General features: G+C 36.7%; 2 protein-coding genes across 3 annotated transcripts; one reads left to right on the top strand and one right to left on the bottom strand.

The window, feature by feature from the left end:
- The first annotated feature begins 1,191 nt into the window (after positions 1–1,191).
- On the top strand, positions 1,192–5,453 carry RpL27 (ribosomal protein L27). Of its 2 annotated transcripts, none has more exons than XM_019047042.2 (4): positions 1,192–1,298; positions 2,372–2,598; positions 3,214–3,350; positions 5,253–5,453. In XM_019047042.2, the coding sequence occupies exons 2-4, from the start codon at positions 2,380–2,382 to the stop codon at positions 5,299–5,301; spliced, it is 405 nt and encodes a 134-aa protein (XP_018902587.1). In that variant the 5' UTR covers positions 1,192–1,298; positions 2,372–2,379; the 3' UTR covers positions 5,302–5,453. The 2 variants fall into 2 exon arrangements, with proteins under 2 accessions (XP_018902587.1, XP_072154971.1); XM_072298870.1 differs by lacking the exon at positions 1,192–1,298 and adding an exon at positions 1,352–1,370.
- Positions 5,454–7,000: 1,547 nt separating this feature from the next.
- On the bottom strand, positions 7,001–17,375 carry LOC109034113 (uncharacterized protein F54F2.9). Its single transcript, XM_019047071.2, has 7 exons — positions 17,169–17,375; positions 16,005–16,135; positions 14,470–14,571; positions 13,687–13,905; positions 12,110–12,333; positions 10,398–10,944; positions 7,001–9,915 (listed from the first exon to the last, which is right to left on the bottom strand). Exons 1-7 carry the CDS (start codon positions 17,170–17,172, stop codon positions 9,745–9,747), a joined length of 1,398 nt encoding a protein of 465 aa, XP_018902616.2. The 5' UTR covers positions 17,173–17,375; the 3' UTR covers positions 7,001–9,744.
- Between the last annotated feature and the right edge of the window lie 11 nt (positions 17,376–17,386).

Raw genomic sequence — 17,386 nt, 5'->3', positions numbered from 1 at the left:
GCATTCGATACAGCTATCGATTTCCATATCGATTTCGTTAAGTTCAAAATGCGTCTTTCTTCTAATAATTTCCGAGAGAGAGCGCGCAGAAGTGTAAACAAAGTTAGTTCCTGACTTCTCCACCGCACAGATTAGTCCAGATCGCTAACATCGGCGGAGGAGCGTGAGTAGTTTTGTGAGCGCCATTGGCGGGAAAATCCATGGGCATTTAAAACTAGGAACCAAAACTGAAATTTTGGCTATTTTCAGCAGATTTTCGGCGGGAGAATACTTCTTTTTCAGATTTTTGTGGGATGAAACGTTCCGAAGAATTCAAGAATTAGTTTCTCAGTAAATTTATGTGGTTCAATATTTCCAAATTAAATAATTAAGGTGGAAATAAATAAAGAAGGAGAATTAATTAAAATACGAGTAAACAAGGCTAAAAATTATTGAAACACTAAAAGGTAAGACGATTCGAGCTGCTTCCAGCTCATTTTCAGCTGCAAAAACACATAAAAACAAGTAAAAAATTGAGTGGCGACCTGACCTCAACCGTTATCTCACGTAACCACTCATAATAACGGCTGGGGTCAGGTCGCCACTCAATTTTTTACTTGTTTTTTATGTGTTTTTGCAGCTGAAAATGAGCTGGTAGCAGCTCGAAACGTCCTGCCTTTAAGTGTTTCAATAATTTTTAGCCTTGTTTACCGTATTTTAATTAATTCTCCTTCTTTATTCGTATAATCGGGCTATGTTTTTGTGCTTTATCGGTGGAAATAAACAAATCAGAGTTCATCAGTATACTGAGTAGATAACATTATTGAAAAAATTTGCAGATTATAATATATCATATTTTTGAAGTTTAAAGCCTTAGAAACCGAAAATTAAAGCAAAATCCTGCCAAAATGAGACTTTTGGTTCCTAGTTTTGAATTCCCGCCAGGCCCCCATGAGAGCAGTTAATTGCTACCAACTGTTGTAAGAATATTGAAACAGAATACTTAGCATAACAGTACTTGATAAAATCTTATTTGATCAAAAACCATTATTATACATTACTATCTATACTTTATTAAAGCTTTATAATCAGAATCAAGAGGAAATTTCTCTCGATCGGTCAAGTTCTTTCACTACTGGTAGTGCCATCAATTTCTAAAGTTGCCTAACCTGTAAGCAAAATTACTCACGCTTCTGAAGCATTGGCTAGATTGGATGTTAGCGATCTGGACTAATCTGTGCTCCACCGTAAGAGTGACGCGTTATGTTGTTTGAGGTTAGAATAGTTCTTCTTTTGCATAACGTGGGACGTGAGAAATCGTAAGTTTTGGAACTTTTATCTATTCTTTATTCATCAATCCTAAAATTTAGCGGCTGTATTCCTTTACGACGGTAATTACCACAGTCCGAAATTTGTATTTTTGAAAGTTTTTCGGTTTGACGTAGACTCCTATCTTATTTTTCGACACTAAAGAGTCCAGGTTTAAATAGGCTCATTGCGTATGTCAGATCCATTTGGTCCGGTTGCCACTTGAAGATCTGGAATCCTCCGATTTCAGTTCATGGCAGTCTTAAAACTAATGATAAGAGCAGTCATTTTTGCAGCCAATAGTTCTTGTCTGTAATCCGAGTTCTTTCAGTTTCTGTGACAATTTTTCACGCATCCAACCTCGGGCACTCCAATGCCTCTGTGAGACGAAGACATTTAGTCATGTTGGTTAACACGCAACGCTCTCAATGACTATCCCATCTCTAAACTAAAATTCATCTTGTACCCTCATGCCATTTCAGAAAGCGACCCTCTTTGTCAGATTTTAACAACACTAATTCGGTACTCTCAAGGCCCATCCATTGAAACGCTCCATCAGCAGTCCAATAACTTCGCGCTTAGAAACTTATGGCCATTCTATGATTAAAATTTAAGCAGTGCACCACTGGCTAACTTAATTCTCATCTGTCATGTTGCAAGTTTGGGGCAGCTCAATCATAATGGATGTTAATCCCCTTTATTGGTGTGAAAACGAAAGTAACAGTCTGCCACTTTCTTTAGGCTAGTTCATTTTGCTTAACTGAACTTCTGCCTCAATTAAAAAAAAAATTGCATTTCTTAAAATTTAGCCTTCGTGGATAGTCACTTTTCAGGAATCTGCTTTGGCGGTCTTTCTGTTTTTGCCTGTATCACCGTTAATTCCCCCTCTTAACTTAATGATTATCTTTTGTAGAACTGAACTGCACTGGTAATCCTCTTATTTTTAGATTGCATCCAAAGATGAGCCATTTTGATCTTTTACTTGGTGTAAATTCAGTGTAACAATCAAATCTTTTTCAGATCCAGCTCCAAGATCCAACAAGGAGTAGTACTAAAATAGTATTTATTCTACTTTTGTTCTCAGTTTTCACAATGGGGAAGATTATGAAATCTGGTAAAATCGTGGTGGTTCTACGAGGCCGCTACGCTGGTAAAAAAGCTGTCATTGTCAAGGCTTACGATGACGGAACAGCAGACAAACAGTTTTCCCACGCTATTGTCGCCGGAATTCAGCGCTATCCTAGGAGGATGAAAAGGAAGATGACCCAGAAGAACATGATGCGGCGGTCGAAGATCAAACCTTTCATCAAGGTAAACCTTATGGTAGAAGTATTTATTTTCTGACAGCTGCAGTGCCCTGATCTCACAATCAGTTATTTCAAATTTAGAACTAAGAGATGGCTGTCATTCAATTAAGAATCCCGAAAGACCGGTAGCCTGGACAACTCGTTGAGGAACAACCTTTTAGATGAAGTTGAATAGCACTGTACTTATACAGCCGCTGACAACAACGAATCGAATGAAAGACTCTCAGCAAGAAAATGGCTGACTAAGTGCAATAATCACGCAAGCGTAATGGTGTGCTATTTTATACAACATCCCATGGGTGCCTCTTTTCTTTTCTGCTTGCCTTGCACTCAATGCAAAAGACATTTTGAAGAAAAGGTTTCTGACCTCCAAAAAATTCCAGTTCTAGGATGAAAGAACTGTGCACACCTGTGGGGGCTCAATCACTCTCAAAACACTTAGATGAATCTTTGATAGGCTGGCATACAGTTTACCATTAGCTAAAAGCTGCAAATTAGACGATTCAATGCTCTAAGAGCCCAATTATCAGCCTTTTGGTCTTCTTTTGTTTTGTCCACTTGAGTAGATTCACATCAAGTTGAACATTCATTATGTAATAAAATCATTCTACTGTTTCAGCTTGTAAATTTCACACATCTTCTCCCAACCCGATACACTCTCAGTGACGTGGCTCCAGCAATCCAGCCCAAAGACCTCAAGGATCCAATGAAGAAAAAGAATCTCAGGTTCCAGGTTAAGAAGAAGTTCGAAGAAAGGTAAACACAGGATGTATATTTTATTTGACATCAAAATGTGCTGAAAGATAATAAACCCAATGCATTCTAGGAATAAGCTAGTTAAAGTTCAAAAAGCATCCATAGGGTGTGAGATTCTAGGTGTGTGGAAAGAGTAGGATGATAGGTCATGTATTAGGGGCAGGGGTAATCTAGAAAGTCCCAATTACACCCCCCCCCCCTTTTTTTCTCTCTCTCGTTATTTGGGCTAGGATGATTACATTAGCTAATGAGCTCCACGATTTTGCAATATATTTTGAGGACCACAATCTCGTATGCAAGTATGGCGACCATGACCCACAGTTTTTCTCCCTAATCTCATGTTATTGCTGGCGAATTGTGTTTCCAGAAGATATGTGCTATTTTGATCTAGGCACTTACAAAAATTTCCGAACCTTAGTCTTCCCTTTTATTCATCAGATTAGAATGTTCTTTATTGCAATGAAATTGCTTTTCAAGCTGGCATCAGAAATGCTGATGGATCAATGTAAAAGACTTATAAAGGTTATTGAAATATTTTTTAAGTCTCAGTCAGTGTGCTTTTGATTCCTTTTTACACAGTTCTTGCGTACTGAAATGTTGAATTCTCAGTTTGCGCGTTCTCTCCTCTTTTTTACAAAGCTTGTATGACATGAAATATTGATAAAATTTTAGTCAGCTTGGATTTTTAATTTTACCATTTTGCAATATTTCTGAAAAAAGGAGAAAGTCAGGAAAAGCAATGGGTCTGTTGCATGCAAAAGATACAGCCAACTGAATATACTCACTTCGGGTAAATTCAATTGAAAATAAAGTTGGGCACATCAAGAAATTCTGAAATTCACTCCTTAGAAAGTAATCTGCGTTGCAGGTAATAAGCTCTTTCAAATTGACCGCGTTTCGGAGAAAGACCTAACCTAAATAAACAAACAATCTTGCGGAATGTTGAAAACTCTCCTTGCATACGATTTCAATTGATTCAAAGCCTTTGTTTTTGCAAAATATAGATAGAAAAAGGAAACAGACGCTTGAAAACAATTGGAATTATACAATAGAAGAAGTTAGTGAAATCGTTTGTTTACTCTGGTTAGGTTTTCTTACTCCTCTCCTCATGCAAACTTGGTCAGCGGTGACTGAAAAAACTCTCCACAGGCGAAGGAAACTTGAAAAAGTTTGTCACAAACTCTGCAGGCTGCGTGCTTATAAACTGATTTCAGACTTTTATGATGTTCTCAAAAAGATTTTTGTGTGGTTTTACCTGCAAATATCATATTTAATCGGCTGTATTTTCAGTGTGCAACGGACCTATTTCTATGGTCTGGAATGAGATGCAAAGGATCCTTTTTGTTGCACTTCTGCAAAATCTACCTTCCTCTTTAATTTTGTTTTATCTTCCTGTATTCTTCGGGGGTTTCTTCAAATCTTCGAAGGGACACTACAGATAACAGCAATGACAACAGCTACTTTAAATATTTACGCGTTGCCCTAGATGACATCATCATTTTTTACTCATAATTTTTACATTTTTGACTAATTTTTCCTTTTTTGCGTCCTGGGAACAATTTTTTCTTTTTTCAACAAACCTAACCTCATTAAATCATTACTGTTAAAAAAATTAACAAATTTTTTTTTTTTTTTGCAAAGCAAAAAGAATTTTTAGGAATATGCTGACTAGTTTTCTATGTATGTGAAATATTTTCAGAAATCCTCAACATCGCTATGCACGATGTATGCCCTGAAACTTCCGCCAGCACTATGTTACTATCTATCAATATGTGAAACCTGAAGTCTCATGGTTTTTCTGCTACCATGATGTGTAATAATTGATAAACCTTTGTCCCCTTCTGCGGTAAAATTAGATAAAAAAAAAACTAATTCCTCGCCCTTCTCTTTCTCTTTTTGCAGGTTCAGGTCGGGAAAGAAAAGTTGGTTGTTCCAAAAGCTGAAGTTCTAAATGTGTTATTTTTTAAGTTTAAAATAAATTTTTTTTTTTTTTCTAAGACTCAGGTCTTTCTTCTCGGTCTTCTTCGTCCATTCCGAAGCTTCTTTCAATTATAATGGGTTGGACTGGAGTATGTTCAGTTTTGAATAAACTATTCATTTTTACACTGCTTGAAAACAATGATTTTCTTGTATTTCGTAAGGAGCATCCTTAAATTTTCAGAGGCAAGCTTAAATTTTTGCCACTATCACCTTAAAGTGAATTAAAAAAATCTAGGGACAGAAACGGCCATCTCGTTGAGCTTCTTTTCGTCCAGTCTGAAGAGCAATGATGATTGTTATTCACATATCCATGTTAGAAACTGAACCATAACTGGTAGCAGCATCAATACTGAGTAATATGACATCAGATTTTTGAAGATTTACTTACTGAAAATTTACCTTGAAAATTATGGAAACAGGCATTGCTGATCAACACATAGAGAGAGTAATGAGTCCTTCTTTTTCATTTTACATCATCAGTTAATCTGCACAAATTCGATATCATATTACTCAGTGTCACTTTTGCTAAAAATTTTGGTTTAATCTCTCACCTAAGGACCAAACATAGAAAATCAAGAGATATGTTTCTGGCTAAATTTCGATATTTTTTATTTGATCTTCCAAGTAAAATGAATGGCAAACAAAAATTGAACTTATTATGTGCCAATCTAAGAAAATCGGATATGAAAAGAGGATTTTTTGTGAACTTTAATTTATTATATGGAGAAGTGGGTGACACTACAGCTGAGTCAAAGATGCGAAGCCTTCTGTTCTAAACTGAGTTGACGCCTTATGAAGAAGTAAGAGCTTGCTCCTCGACCTACACTTTCCACTTGATAATGGGTGTTGAACTGCTGAAAAATACACTTTCCAGATTAGATTTTTTTGGCAGTTGGCGCCTAGAAAGTTTGATTTTAAAAGCTTATCTTCCTCAGGACAGTGTAAGAAACATCACATCCAAAAATCTTACAATTTAACTGAGCCATATCTTTAAGTGTACCATGTGTAGTCCTCCATTGATCACAATAATTTTTCCCAAATTTACCAATCCAAGTGTTAAAATTCTCATTAAGTGATGGTTGCTTATGCAGGAGTATTTAGCATCAAAAGCCACCGATAGAAATTTCCCACAACCATGAAAAACTTGAGAAAGGGAATCAAATGGCTAAACCTCTGGCTGACTCACAGTGATTGGTAACATTAAACCTTAGCGCGGAAGGTGGGAGCACAATTTTGCTACCCCAGGAATCAACCCTTTTCGGCCTTTTTCAACACAGTTTTTATTTCTGAAGCCCTATTGCAATAATAATGGAACATGATTTCAATCTCAATAACACAACATGACCTCCCTAACGAGTTCCTTCGCTAGTATGAAATGCAAACATCTTAACTGGTTTTGTGATGCTCACAACTGAGCAACTAGTCAATAACAAGTTCTAATCATGCCGAGTTAAACACAGTCGAGTTGTCCCATGAAATGTTTAACCATAGCTCTCTCAGCTGATGAGGAGCATTTACCTCTCTATCTCCCCCTCATCTTAATCCTTCAGTTTTAAAGAGACTTTCCAGAAAAATGTGTCAATTGCCATTGATTGAAACTGAAAATGATGAACAATTATTTCAGAGAATAAAATTTAAGAGAGAAGGGCATTGAAATCAAGGACAAGAGATCTTCAGTCATATTTTATTTTAAAAAAAACAACATTCTATACAAAAATCGGTATTCTCACAAAAAGTCGTCAGAACGACACAGCTAGAAGTTCGGCCTTTCTGAATCGATTAAAGTACTTTTCACGCATGAAGTTTTACCGATGAACTTCTGAAGAGCATCCGCAAGGTGCGTCAATGTGTAAGCTGTGTCTTCTAGCTGGGTTCACAAATAGATCACAACCTGATGTCCTGGGCCCGTAAATTGTTGACCACCAGAGCCCAAGTTATCGGTCGACTTCAGCTGACCTTAAATCAAGCAATAGCTTCTCAATTGACTTCCTGAGTTTCCTGATTTCAGGTTATACTCCCTAGATTCGCAGATCAACAAAATTCGGGCCCGGACAGTAATGGCAGGCATTGTGCTTTTAGTTGCTAATCTACATAAAAACAGTCATCAGGAGGCTTTATTCCCTTGACACTCAATAAATTACCGCAAAGAAAAAAAAGAATATGATGAGAGTGAAATCCTCGGTAAAGCATGTTTTTGAAAAATATGCTTGCATGTACTTTTTCACTTTCATCAGACTGAATCCATTCCCTAGTAGCAGAAAGCCACGAGGAGAGGAAGAAAGTGTATCCAAATAACGCATTTTTTAATGAAGTATGTATACAAAGGTGTTTAAAATGATAATTTTCAATTGACTAGTAAAAAGAAAGTTAAACCTTTATTATAATTTAAATGATGAAAGTGCAATTTATAAAAATTATTATTCGTTTAGTTTCTTTTTTTGTTTATGTAGGTATTGAGTATTTTACTACAAGTATAGGTTTCATTATCTCCTTATTCAATGGCTTTCTCTGAATCCTAATTTTTATTCCTTTCTAACTCGTATGCATTTATTACTTGCATATAATCATCGTTTTATGATTCAAAACTTTCCTTTTGGTATTTTTTTTAAAGAAACAAAAATTGATTATTTGCTACTAGGGTCAGCCAAAAAAAATCCATTCCCGTATTGTACTTAAATGTATTGAGTGACCCCATTTCAAGGAGTAAAATCATAATTTCATAATATAATTAATTTTAACATCACAAAGAAAAATTAACTTGCAAATGCAAAAAGTTGTGTGACCCAAAGAGGGATTAGAACTGCTCCCCGATGATAAATACGTGACAACAACACAATTAGCTTCAAATTCCATAGCGCAATCAACATTCAGCAATCAGTAGCTAATCGCTCTTCCAAAACAATGATTTAGCTTGGGCCTAATGTGGGGGAGGATGCATTTGACAGGCTTGCATCCTCGATCTTTTAAATTTACTTACACCTCATTTACGCCTTACTTGGCAGGAGAATATTTTGCCATTTAGTCCTTCATCCCTTGAATGGGAAGATGCATGGCAATATTCAAATTTCAATTTCTGGCGAGAGTTCTTTCTTCAAAGTCACTGTTCTAGCCTCAACTTGGACACAACAAAAAAGAAAATCAGCCTAAGAGTTCACTTAAAGAAGAACTGAGCATTTGGTCCCCTGTTTTGTTAATACTAAGGCAAAGATGGGGTAGAATTGTGGCTTTGACCGTTATGAATGAGAGAACTCGGCATGAACAGGAAATTACTTTTCACGACAAATTTTTGGGTGGCTCTTATTTTTTTTCTAACAGTAATGCAAGTATTACATAAACCACTTTGGGGAGAGGTCTGAGCTAGCCTCACCGAGTATTCTGACGAAGTAAGGGGCGGTCAAACTTAGTCTCAGTTACCCACTATTAAAAAAAAAAAAAAATTCAATGAGAAACTCTTCTCAGCTATTTTTTAAGATTTCTTCATATACAATTACTGAAAATTTGGGTGGGGAGGATCAGGCCAATTTAATGTAAGCGAAAGGGGGGGGGGGTGAGAGGTTGTCTTACAGGTCCATTACTAGAACGGAGGGGGGTCTAAAGTTAGAAAGAATTCGCCTTATGTAGTACTTCAACGGCCACATAGAGATAAAATTTGCTATTCATAAGCAATGTCGTTGGGCATCATTTCTGGGTCAAAAAATACTTTGAAAAGGTTACAGTGTGTTTAACAGTTGTGTCTGTTCGGTTTGGTTGGTAGCACATATAAATACAGTAAACTATATTGCTCGAGTCAATTTTTTCCCAGGCTAGACTCAATTCATAATTCAACTTTGAATAATCCTGTGCCTAAGTAATATGTATCCTTAAACTAAAATACTGTCTTTTTCAAAAGAGAGGAGCTCCATTCAACAGTAGCATAGCTTCCTATCTAAAATCAAATAATTTCTGAAACAAGATCAAAAACCTTAGTTCGATTTTACAAGATGTAAAATAACTTCAAAATTTTGACAGAAAATGATTCGAGTTACTATCTTGAAGATACAAAAAAGGCAAATCAAAATGGTGAGGAGATACAATAATGGTTGATGAGAAAAATTGTTTTCAGTTGTCACAAACTAAAAAGCGCAGACACACTTTAGAAGTCCTAGAGAAATTTTACACAAATTTGAAGGTTTCCACAGAAAAAACTCAAAATTTTAAGTTAAAAACACCAACAATACCGGTCATATTTTCTTCACCGGAACGAGTTGGAGGAACAAGTAAGGACTTTAGAAATCTGCTAGAATGAAGGCCTGTGGCCTTCATAAAACTGGACATAAGATTTTCTACAAATGGAATGCCTGACTATCATTACAATCCTAACTCAAAATCATATCATCTGAGGAGTTTTACCTAATAATTTTTTTTCTTTAATTTATTAACTAATTTCATTGATCTCTGGTATTTGAGAACAATTTTCCTCGGTCACATCTTCAGAATTAGAGAGGGAATTCACTGGCTGTTCACCTTGCTGCTTCTCTTCTTCTTCCATCTGTTTCTTCTTTTTGACTATCTCAACAAGATGCTTGTACCTTAATAAACATTCCTCCTGTGAGCAACAAAATTCAGATTGAATTAAAGTACTAGACATTGGGTTTTCGATACAACAAAAAAAGCAGAGAGGATGATTCCTCCATAGTGAACGAAAATAAACAAGAGAAAAAAATCAGTTCAACTCAAGAACACACGATATACTTAAGTAATCCAAAAATCATGAAAACCTTTCTAAGTTGAGTGAGAGTGATGAAGGGGTGATAGACTGTAAAAGGTTGCAAAAACCAAGGAAAGAAGAATCTTTAGATGTATTTTAAGTGTTCTTGATGAAGAAGAAGTGAAGATGCCCTTTTAGAGGGATCGTTCATTCTGAAGGATGCAAAGACTGACAGCCAATCGAATAAAGCTTTGATTCTCAAATTAGTAAAAACGGCAGATGCTAAATCTGCAACCTGGGTTGCTAAGCTGTTAACAATACAACTTTTGTCAAAATCCTTGGATTCTGAAACAACAGAAAATAAAATTGGTGCAACTTACTTTGGACTTTCCTGGAACAGCATTAGAAATTTTTTCCCATCGGTCACCTACACCACCTTTCGGATACTTGGCCATGGCATTTTCCAGGGCCTTTTGTTGAGTCTGAGACCAGTTTTCCACTGTCCCATTGGGTAGTTCATCATTACCCATCTTCCCACCTCTCGTTTTTGTCTTCTTTGGAGCCTCAGGTTCTAACTCCACATCCTCTTTTGTGCTGTTGATTTGATAATTGCTTTCTTTCAGCTTCTTAGCCATGTGCGTGATTTCATTTACAGGTCTTCTCATAGTTTCACTGATCTTTTCCCACCTATCCGGTAGCCCTGGGGGAAACTTCTTGACTAGACGAACCAGTTCTGCGAGATCATCGTCTGTCCATAGTCCACCAACTATTAAAGGCACAGAAGGCTTGGCAGCAGGTGCTTTCGGTTGTGCGACTGGTTTTGCTTGTCGTAAGGTGGCATCCTTCCCTACCTCAGGGAGTGGGTTATTGTAAACACGTTTACGTCTAGGTTTTTCTCGAATCTCCACTTCTGGCTCTGATTCCGCCCTGGGATTCACAAAAAAGAGAATATATTATTTTTCGAGGTATATTCGAGCTAAAATAGAAAATGAGAGGTGTAGTAAATTGAAACTTTAAATGTAACTGGATGAGATCAATTGTGATAAGTTGGACTGCATCATGCAATTAGAAACTAAAATTTCTGGCTCATCAGTACACACAGTCAGTGTCAGTTTTCTGACACTTCTGTGCATGAGGAAACTAATGGTACAAATGGTGTTTCTGAACTGCGGACCGATTCTTGAAAGTTTAAACCAGTCCAATAAGACATCATAATGCGATATATTGCATGGTTAAAATAGGGCTATGTCTTGTCTTGTTGTGCTGACATGGTTTCAATAATCGCCCCACAGAGGCAGAAATAGTAATTCCAAATTGCAAAATGTAGGCCAGTTAAACCATGCAAACTTTTAATTTGGGAGAGTGCTCTTATTAGACTTGAAGTACCTAAAATCCTTGGCAGAAGTGTCATTACCTGAAAACTGAATTAGGTAAGCGTATAATTTCAGTGCGGAATTTTGGATCATACAGCAAGAAGGTGCAGTTTTGATCTGTGCTCAAAAATAAGGATGAAAATTGAAGATCTGATGATCTCTCATCCTCAACACTGTCTTGATAAGCATTGACCTTTTTATGGATTAAAAATCTGTTTCATATTTAAGGGGTAGGAATCATTAAAATTTGCGCAAATTTTGAGAATGTAATGTTGATGTTCAAAATTTTAAGAATAGAGTTTGATGACGATTTCGATGTGAGAGAGTCAAATGCTCATAATGGCATTGCCATGAGATAAATAGCATCTAATCTTGGATTTTAAACTCTATTTTAAAACAGCAGACCAAAAATGCATTTATATTCTATATCATTTTTGTTTTCTCACACATGAGTAATCTTTTATCGAGCGCACATATTTTGATAAAAAACGAAAATTATCGAAAAATTTACTACATAGCCTTCAAGGAAAGAATCAAGCTAACTATAAACAGCAAAATTAGATTTATTTCTTGCTAAGTCTTTGCCGTGTACCAAAATCAAAAATTAAAATCCATTTCCTCAAAATGGCTTTCTCGATTATGGGTCCTTTGTTCAGCATTCACCTTGACTACAGTAATCATTTTAATTATGTAAGAAAATTGGATTAATTTGAACTTACGGTTCTTCTTTCCTCCTTTCCCACCATTCATTGAGAGCATCATAACATAGCGGTGGCAATCGTATGACTAGAAACCAAAGAAAATAAGGAACTTGAAACGGTAGGGTGTTTTTAACACTCGGCTTGGGAATCTCAAATTCTAATTCAGGCGGTAACTGAGGATCTGCTTTGCCTTTCTTTTGTTTTTTCAACTGTTTTTTCAGCTTGCTTCCCATTATTTCTTGCTAAAAATAAAAAGAGAGGAAATCATAGATAAAACTGAGTTACATGATTAAAGGTTAAATAAATGTGACAGCAGGGGTACAAAAAATTCTTGAGTACAAGAGCAAAGACTCGCACAAGGCATGACCTTGTAAAGAAGCTTTTCTTTCTTTTTTGTTTATCTTTTTTTTCTTAAAAAAATTAGAAAAAACATGATAATGCGCAGATGCTTCCACTCAAATCGTTCCCATTGAACACTTACTTTTGATGTTTTTGAGGAGTGAGGAAATTCTAAGGCTGGGATTGCCACTTATTTATGTTCCAATGAATTTCTGCACCACTCACTGACAATCCACTTGACATCAGAACGGTCAGATTTGTGATGAAATCTCTAGCACAGGGTTGCCACAGAATTTGGAAAATCAAATTCCTTGACACATCTTGGTAAAATTCCCTGACAATAAAAGATATGTCATATGGTTGAAGACAAAATTTGAAATACTTTTACGGAAAAGTTTGTTATTCAAAACGTCAATAGAGCAAATAAAGGTGACTTAACGATTTTTCCCTGAGTTTTTAAAATTCCCTGACATTTCCCAGTATTCTCAGACTGTGGCAACCCTGCTCACTTTGAGCTCAACAAATTGCATGTTACTTTTGACTATATAATTTAAGGAATTACTGCCATTTGTGGTCAATCTTTGTGCTTTATTTTTGCTTCCATAAAAAATGAAGAAGAATAATGCATTAAATGCTTTAACAGTCAATCTTGCTGCGATGTAGTATTAAAAGAGAGTCAGCCTCAGTGGTGTAGTGGTCAAGGCAGTTCGCTGCCAACACTGAGGTCCCGGGTTCAATCCCCGGAGGTGACTGATATTTGAGGACACTCAAATATCAGTCATCGTGACTGTGGATGACTATGCCACTCCAATACCCTGACCCTTCGAGGTTACAGGGTGCGGGAGGGACATAGTCACCCAGTAAGTAATCCGTCTGCACTGTTCGACTGGGTTGTGAAAAATCGGTAATCACTCGTAGTGTGCGCGACTGCCAGCGCTACCTATCAGTGTAGATTGCAACAACACAGTCCAACTCGGTGGAGGCATGGCCGTGCTCCGAAAGTCCGTGCTCTGCAGCATCTGCCACAGTCTTTGATAAGACCTTCCGTTGGCTATCAGACGGCCGCTGAGCCTTGCGGGAATATAATTGATACTCAATGTGTCAATAGTACGAAGATAAGTTGAGGAGTACGGTCCAACTTCGGGGTGCACGACGGCAGTTGCCAGTTGCCTTGGCCCCTTGAGGGCGCCTCGCCGGCCAGCCCGGCCTTACTTACTTACTTACTTACTTACTAGTATTAAAAGAGAAATACATACCATAGTGTAGACTTTTTCTGCGTAAGCAGCCCAAGAGACTAGATATTGGCCGATTGAAACTATTACAAACAGAATAATGATCATCTCGAAAAGACCCATACGGCGAACTCTACGGTAGTAGTAGACTGGCATGCGCCAGTCTGGTAAACCAGTTTCCAGAACACGATCATAGTGGGCTCTTTTAGCTGGATCACGTAAAATATCATAGACGCTCACAAGCTGAAAAAAGTTGATTGCTCTTACAAAAACTGAAGCAAATATTTGACTAAACGGAATATAAATTGTTATTATGATAAAATTAAATTTTACTGACTAAAAAATGACGACTCCAGGTTAGGTACAAATTCAGAATAAGCAAGACATTTCAAAAAAGATTTGAACTTAAAATTAGAACTTGATCCTATGATGTATGCAGTGCAAAGGACCTGTTCAATGAGGTGTAAATAAAGAAAAATAATAATTTCAAGTAAGTTAACTCAAAATAAACATGTTTAAATTACGGGATTGAAAGAAAAGTCACACCCAAAACAATAACTGAAAAACCAGTCCATTCTGAGGACAACCTGCTCCCTTCCTCAGAAGGGATTCCTAAACACATTGGTTTTTCCATTCAATTTCGTCAAAATTTGTGTGGGTTTGGTTTGGTTGATTTGAAATATTTCCATGTTTACTTTGCATTTTGCACACTTCTTTACTTGCAGTCTGTTATTACAGTGGTTATTTGTTCTCAGTTGATTTTTTAAAGAAAAGGCTCCTAGGTAAGAGATTAGTTCAACTTTTTACCTGACGGAATTTCTGCTCAGCATCCGGGGCATCATTCTTGTCAGGATGAAGGACCAAGGAGAGACTCCGAAACGCCTTTTTGATGGCTTGTAAATTTGCATCCTGAAATTAAGTGAGAGAGAATATACATAAAGGCAATCACAAAAAAGGAAAAACAACTGCTTTTTAGTGCTCCTTTGAATAATCTGGATGAAGCTCACCAAGATTGAGTTAATTTACAGAGAAAAATTGAGGATTAACAAAGATGATTAGTCAAAATCATGCAAAAGCTGTGCTGCAATCATTGGAAGTTATTAGGATCACAGTGAGAACTTGCTTCAGATAAGTTGACAGTTGTATACTTTCTGTTTGTAAGCGATTGTGCTGCTGCTGCCTAATCGCGATGGAGGACCGACCGTGTGCGATGGTGACGCTGTGCTGTCTTTGTGCGCAGATATCAAATACCTAACACCTTCCTCTGAAGAGATGTCTACTACTAAATTTATCTACTGTCCGTGACAGTCAGAAATAAACAACTGTCGACTCATGTGACGTGACATCTGTGCGTATTCTTTGCAAAACTCATATAATTATGTGGTAGTCAATTTTCCATCTCTCGGATCAACTAGCTCTTCTCACCCATTTCCCAGCGCTTAAAATAGGCAGCACTCGTAATTGTTTTATGCAAATAGGGAATATTTAAAAGTTGATTTTAGAAAAAACTTAAGGCTCTTCTATTCCAGGAGCATATGATTTCCTACTTACCACTAGAGGAATACCAATGAAGGGAATTTTTTTGGTCAAGTATTATTCACTTTCTCGGACCAAATGGAGCTGTTCTCATCTTGCGGGCGAACCAGCTGACAGAGGAATCAAACGCAGATTATAAGCTGCAATTGCAGCCTTCTCTTCATTGATTGCAACATCCTTTTGAAATCCCCCAGAGAGTGAATTTAAACTAGGCAAACTACTATATTCGGTTGTGAAAATTCTCTTTTGGATTGTCCATGAAAGATATCAGGTACTTTTCCCAATTTCTTTAACCCCCCTCCCTCTGTTCCCTCCAATTTGGACATAGATATAAAATACTGAGAAAAAGTGATGGAATAAATCTATAGCATTATAACTTAAATTCAGTTGATTCAATGAATAGAAGTTAGTGAAATCTCACACATTCTCTCTTTCATGAACTCCTTCAATTTACAAACTTTTTAGGTTTCTGGCAGCTTTAATTTTTCTTGAAAATCTGCCATCAGAATCAGCATGATTCTTCCATCCCCTTGTCAAGTACATGTCAGACATCCATTTACCTTCTACCCTCACCCCTGTAGGACCCCATCATTTGTAGATGACCCATCAATCCATTGATGACAGAGAGAGGGAGATCTCAAAAATGGGTACCTTTCTTATGGAGGGTGAGTTAATTCGATTCTTCTGAAATAGCAATCAAACCTTTGTGATTTTATTGTCTCTACTGCTCATATTATTGCCATTATTGGGAACAAAAAACCTTAATTTTTTGGTGTCATTTTTAAATAGTCTTCAGGGAAACAAACCTTTGGTACTTGGAGTAAAGTGTAAAAATTTTCTTTTACATCTTCAACAACATCAAATACTTCTAACTCGTCACTATCCCAAGCAGAAACACAAGAGAAAAGACTCCAGATAAGGAGGAAACAGATTTTTCCTGAAACAAAGAGAAGAAGATTAGTTTCATGCCAAAGAAATGACCTCAATGACCAGTTTTTGATGTATTAAAAAGAAAACAGAATGAAAAACTTTCGCGAGATAAAAATGAACTAAAAGAATCAAAGCATCTTCAGGCTTCAATTTGACATAGATCTACACTCACTATTTCGAAATTACTACTTGACTGATGTAAGTAGATCGATCATAGGAGGTAAATTAAAGCAGTAAATGAACTAAAATAAAATCACCAATATTTCATAGCTTGAGGAGAGTAAGTATATTGTCAAATTGCTCTTTTTTATTTTTAAAATCTTATCTGTTATCAAGCTGGAACGAAGAACAGATAAGAGATCTTTAATTAGATAGAGCTTAAGATACGACCTCGTAATGCTGTTAGTCTCAAACACAAGCTTGCCAAACCTGACAAGGAAAGGCACATATCGACAGAGAAACTTCCAAACCACATATCACGATTTGCGACATTGCAGGCTTCTTAACATACTTACCTCACTTTATAAATGAAAAACTACTGAACCGTAATTTTTGAAAACTCCTGTGATTTTCCTTTTTCCGGCAAAGAAAATTCTGTGAAAAATTCAAGAAATAATGTTGGGTTGCTCTCCTTAAAAATATAAATTAGGGGCTGAGATTTTCAAAACCCACAAATGAGAAACATGGTTTGAGAGTTTTACCTCCGTTAAGTTGAGCTGCCTAACTAGTTAGCTTAAAGTTATTTATTCTACTTATTGCGGTTGAATTGGCATTTGAGTCGACATTTAGACTGTAGCCCTCATAACTTGAACAGAGCATCATTCACTGAGCAGTTGACTTAAAGTTTCCTGTGTGACTACGCACTTGCATCGTTGCTAAGGAGAACGTAACAGCTTTGGATTGAATCTAGCCAAGAAGCAGATGGTGTCAGGGCTGAGCTGATGTGAAAGACAAAACGCTCCGACATACTTGACTGCTCATTTTGGAATAAAGAATGAAAAGAGGTTTGAAACATGAGATTTTGTGCGTAACATACTTACTCATTTTACTTGTACAACATCAGAAGAAATACAACTACACCTACTAATAACACTAAATTAATGTGTTCACCGGTATGTATTTGATACAATTAGAACAGCGGAGTAGATTCTATTCGCATTATTCGATTGAGGTTCATTGAGTCGGTTGATTTCATGAACGTTTGTTCGCATTTATTGACACAGGTACACGTATCTGCCAGCAACTCCACGATTCCACG

Source organism: Bemisia tabaci, chromosome 3 (assembly GCF_918797505.1).
Source record: "Bemisia tabaci chromosome 3, PGI_BMITA_v3".
Taxonomy (NCBI): Eukaryota; Metazoa; Arthropoda; class Insecta; order Hemiptera; family Aleyrodidae; genus Bemisia; species Bemisia tabaci.
This window is presented reverse-complemented; position numbering and strand designations above follow the sequence as displayed.

Coding starts and splice junctions, on each gene's coding strand:
- RpL27 (XM_019047042.2), top strand. CDS start 2,380: ATGGGGAAGATTATGAAATCTGGTAAAATCGTGGTGGTTCTACGAGGC. Junction 2,599..3,213: donor AGATCAAACCTTTCATCAAG/GTAAACCTTATG, acceptor CTACTGTTTCAG/CTTGTAAATTTCACACATCT. Junction 3,351..5,252: donor AAGAAGAAGTTCGAAGAAAG/GTAAACACAGGA, acceptor CTCTTTTTGCAG/GTTCAGGTCGGGAAAGAAAA.
- LOC109034113 (XM_019047071.2), bottom strand. Junction 14,572..16,004: donor CTTTACTCCAAGTACCAAAG/GTTTGTTTCCCT, acceptor ACTTAATTTCAG/GATGCAAATTTACAAGCCAT. Junction 10,945..12,109: donor GAAAGGAGGAAAGAAGAACC/GTAAGTTCAAAT, acceptor TGTGAATCCCAG/GGCGGAATCAGAGCCAGAAG.